The sequence below is a fragment of the Harpia harpyja genome, chromosome 14 (genome assembly GCF_026419915.1).
Source record: "Harpia harpyja isolate bHarHar1 chromosome 14, bHarHar1 primary haplotype, whole genome shotgun sequence".
NCBI lineage: Eukaryota > Metazoa > Chordata > Aves > Accipitriformes > Accipitridae > Harpia > Harpia harpyja.
In genome coordinates this window covers 29,290,575-29,294,864 of record NC_068953.1, presented here as the reverse complement: position 1 = coordinate 29,294,864, position 4,290 = coordinate 29,290,575, and the positions used below count along the sequence as shown (strand labels likewise).

Here is a 4,290-nt window from a genome sequence, read left to right as displayed (position 1 = left end):
CCAGCGCCCCGGGGCGGGCTGGGCTGGGCTGGGCCGGGCCGGGCCGGGCGGAGGGGCCGCCCCGCCTCTTAGTCGGCGGCAGCTGCTGCTGCGGGGCCGCAGCCATGCCGAGCTCGCTGAAGGAGGAGACGGCGCTGCTGCTGGAGGACTACTTCCAGCACCGCGGCGGCGGCGCCGCGCTGCCCCCCAGCCCCACGGCGGCCACGCTGCGGCGGGCGGCGGCCGAGCTGGAGCGGCGGGAGCGGCCCTTCTTCCGCTCCTGCGCGCCGCTGGCGCGGGCCGAGCCGCGGGAGGCGGCGGCGCTGCTGGAGCGGGTGGCGGCGCAGCTGGAGGCCGAGGGCGGCCTCAACTGGGGCCGGCTGCTGGCGCTGGTGGTCTTCGCCGGCACGCTGGCCGCCGCGCTGACCGAGCGGGGCTGCGGCGACGGGCCGCGCTGCCTGGCCGCCGCGCTGGCCGCCTACCTGGCCGAGGAGCGGGGCGAGTGGCTGGAGGCGCACGGCGGATGGGTGAGCGGGGACGGGGCGGCGGGGCGGGGGTCGGCCCGGGCGCGGGGCGGACGCGCGTCCCCGCGAAGACCGAGGAAGGGGCGGGGGGGGGCGGGAGGCCAGGCCGGCCCGGCAGCGCGGCGCGGGGTGGGTAGCGGCAGGCCTGGCCCCCCTCTCCGCGATTAGCAGGGCAGGGCAGGGCAGGGCCGGGCCCCCCCTCCGGCCCCGGCGCCGTGCTGCGGCTTGGCCCTGGGCGGGGGGTATTGCCCGGGAAACGCGCGGGTGTTCCTACCGGCGCTGGGCGGGCGCGGCACCGGCGGGGAGGTCCCCGCGGGGAGGGGCCGCCGGGCGGCCGCGGGGCCCGCTTAACTCCGGGCGGCGTGCGGTGGGTACGCGCGGGGGCGTATAAGGCGGCCGCGGGTGCCCTGCGCCGTGGCTTAGGCCAGGTCGCTAGAGGTGCCGGCGGCCAGCTTCGTCCAGCCGCGGGCTCCTGCAAGTACAGGATCGGCGCTGCTGGCTCGGGGAGGGGGCGGGGGGGGGCAGGTTTGCCTTCTCCTCAGGTCCGCGGTCTTCAGATTTTGGAGAGCAGGCTGACACGGGGCTTCTCCCAAGTGCACGCACAAAACACCGGTGTGCCCGTTCCTCGGCGTGCCGGTGTACGGAGGCACCCGTCAGCTAGGCCTGCTGCTCTGGTTCCTGCTGGTCCTGAAACTGGTCGGGTCGGGGCCTCGGGAAGGTGTGGGCAGTCGCGTTGACGTCCGTTGCGATGTAAAGCGATGGCTGCTCTTGCTCTCTGCCACTTGAGATGCATGCCGAAAGTACAGCCTCTAAGGCGTCCACGCGGCTCTGCCTGCGTTTCTGAACAAAATGTCAGCTATCCCGCAGAACTGCACGTTTCCTATTTTCAGTCCTAGTGGAATATTTGATGCCAGTACAAATAAGCACTAAAAATAGGAAGGGGGGGGAAGCAGCCGCTGGTTTCGTTGACTTTTCCAGAGACCAAAATGAACTTGGTTTTCCAGTGGTCACTGGTCCATCTGACTGCTGAGAACAGTGCAGTGGTTGGCTACAACGTACACTGTCACTTGGCAAAATCGCGCTGCCCGTTCGCACAAATTAAAGTGTAAAGAACAAAGTTCCGGAAGAAATTAAGAGTATAACTTGTTTACATAGACATCTGTGGAGCAGAGTTCAAACACGACCATCTGGAGTTGTATTGCTGCCACTTCTGATTATCACAAATAACGATCTGGGAGAGCAGCTGCCAGCTTTGCTCTGTCATAGGTCAGCTCTGAGCAGTGTCCGCTTGGCCCTTCCAAGAGTGTGTAATCAGTCCCACGTCCACCGAGATGGGACCGGCTTCGGGCTCCTGTCTTTCAAGTGGAAATTTCCATATCCTGCGTTTCAGATGCTTTCTGAAACTTGAATGAGGGGGAACAATGCTGGCAGCTCCCATCAGAAGCTTGCCTAAAAGGGCGAAAATAACGTAATGACATGCTGAGCGTCTCGGTAGGAAGTTTGCAGTTGACTGTCGAGCAAACCGTGCAAACGCTGGTAGCTACTGCTTTCAGTCGCCTTGTGCAAAGGTTCTCACAAAGCATTTTTGTGTGCCCAAGGCAGCAGCAGGCTTAGACTTTCATGATTAAGTAGAGACTTCTGCAGCTGACAAACGCCGTGCTGGGAATGTGAACCAAACTGTGCTCAGAGACTTGTTAGAAGAAGTCCGGTTAATTGTGAGCCAACCAACTCAATGTCCTTTCTCTTGCTTTTCTAGGATGGCTTCTGTCGCTTCTTCGGCAGACATGGCTCCCAGCCGGCTGACCAGAGCAGTACCATAAGCAATGCGATCATGGCTGCGGCGGGGTTTGGAATAGCAGGATTGGCTTTTCTCTTGGTGGTGCGGTAGGCTGATGAACGGATCTTGCTATGGGAAAGTACTCTCAAAACTGACAATTTACCAGATTCCACTCTATTTTCTATAGAACAGACCCTCTAAGAAGAAGTTTATATTTTTAAACTGGCTTGGAAAACTGTCTCACCAAATCCTTGGCTATAAACTGCTTCACTTGCTACCCAGTAACAACACAAACAAATGTGTACTAAACCACCATTTGTGCATGTTCAAAACCTGTCCGTCTCCAAACATCCCCTGGACTTTCTTTTTGAAGGTGTAACCTAAACTTTAGCATGGTTCATGTACTGTAACTTCTGAGTGCTCGATGTTATGCTAGGAAAACGTTATGGTGGACTCGCTACTAAACCTTCTGTTCGAGATGTCTTATTTAGATGGAGGCAAGTCTTCGAACCTGCCTTCCATTAATACTGTAAAGTGGGCGAACGTTGACTGTGATTTAACATGTCTTATAGCCTCAAATGTGGTGCACAGCACTTGTTACCGAAAGGCAACTCATTGGTTGATTTAGAGCAATTAGCGCCTGTGATGCGAGAGGCATTAGGGCTTAATATAACATAAGGCTGATTTCATGACACTACAAGAAGATAAGTATTGATACAGGAAGGTAATGGCTGCAGTACTCGTTCTTACTGAAAGGAAAGGAATTTAAATATTAAACCTTAATTGGTATATTGAAATCCAGTGGAGGCTGGAATTTCTCTGGATTTCCGTGACAAAACGAGAATTTCCATATATCTTAATATATTTTTGAAGTATTTATCACTGTATAATACTTGTAGCCATGACATCTTTATTTTTGTTTAAAACTTAATGCTGGTTCTTGTCACTCTAGTGCGTATCAAGCGTTGTCTTGTTTGAGTAATATTTCACTCTATTTTCAACATGCTGTGTATTTCTTTCAATGGTTGTACAAATTGCCTTATGTTTCTGGTAGCTTTTAATAACGTTCCTGGGTTACTCATAGCGTGTACAATTTTACTATGGTGACTTCAAAGGTGAATAAATGTTAAGTATTTTTATTTTAAAAAACTTAACTTTCTGCTTACTCGATCGGACGGGTGACGGTACTCGGACAGCGAGCGTTTCGGTGGTTACCTGGATGCATCAGCTTCTGTTCACCTTCCTGCTGCTTTGACCTGCAACAAGGAGCTGTGCAGCACCAGAGCGGTGTGATACCAGTCTTTGTTGCGGAGGAGTCCTGCAGTCAGAACTAGGGCTAAGACACGCTAAGGGGAAAATCCAGTCCAAAAGGCCCATCTTCACCACTGTGACTGGAAATAACCGGGTGGTTTTGTAGGCCAAAACTTTCCGAAGTTTACTAACATAGCTGGGTGCAGACAGGCTCCTCCAAGAGCTGCTCCCGCTTGTAGAGAGCGAAAGAGCTCTCGTTTCTTCTCTGCCAAGACTTGCTGCTGCCTCTCTTTTACACATGCATGCTTTTTTACTGAAACTGGAGTTTCTGATACAAGTTATGATGACGACTGAGCAATAGGTGACCGAGTTCAACCTCCTCGGATTAGTAATACTGAGCAGCTGTAATTTTTGAGGGTGTTGGGTTTAACTCTTTTAAAAAGCAGCGTCATGCTTCTGTCTCCGGGTCGGACGTTTCTCTGGTACGGGTGGCTCTGATACCCGTTAAGCGGTGCAAGCCCCTTGCTCAGCCTCCCTCCCTGGCCGCCCATCGGCCCCTGCTCTGGCCTTCGAGCGGGTATGCCCTTTTGTGGGAAGAGCACCCGGCGGGCGGCAGACTTCCCCTTGGGAAAGGTCAGCCTGGCAGCCGGCTCTGCAGTGGCCAGCAGTGGCCACCCTGCTTCTCCTTCTGCTGGCCACCGGGCCCCGGGGGAGGCGTGTGGTGGGGGCTGCGGCCCCGCGCCGGACAGAGCAGCGTTG

The 4,290-nt window shown here is 55.8% G+C and overlaps 1 protein-coding gene across 1 annotated transcript; it reads left to right on the top strand.

The window, feature by feature from the left end:
- BCL2L10 (BCL2 like 10) lies at window positions 1-3,429 on the top strand. Its single transcript, XM_052807616.1, has 2 exons — window positions 1-506; window positions 2,260-3,429. Exons 1-2 carry the CDS (start codon window positions 105-107, stop codon window positions 2,389-2,391), a joined length of 534 nt encoding a protein of 177 aa, XP_052663576.1. The 5' UTR covers window positions 1-104; the 3' UTR covers window positions 2,392-3,429.
- The last annotated feature ends 861 nt before the right edge of the window (window positions 3,430-4,290 follow it).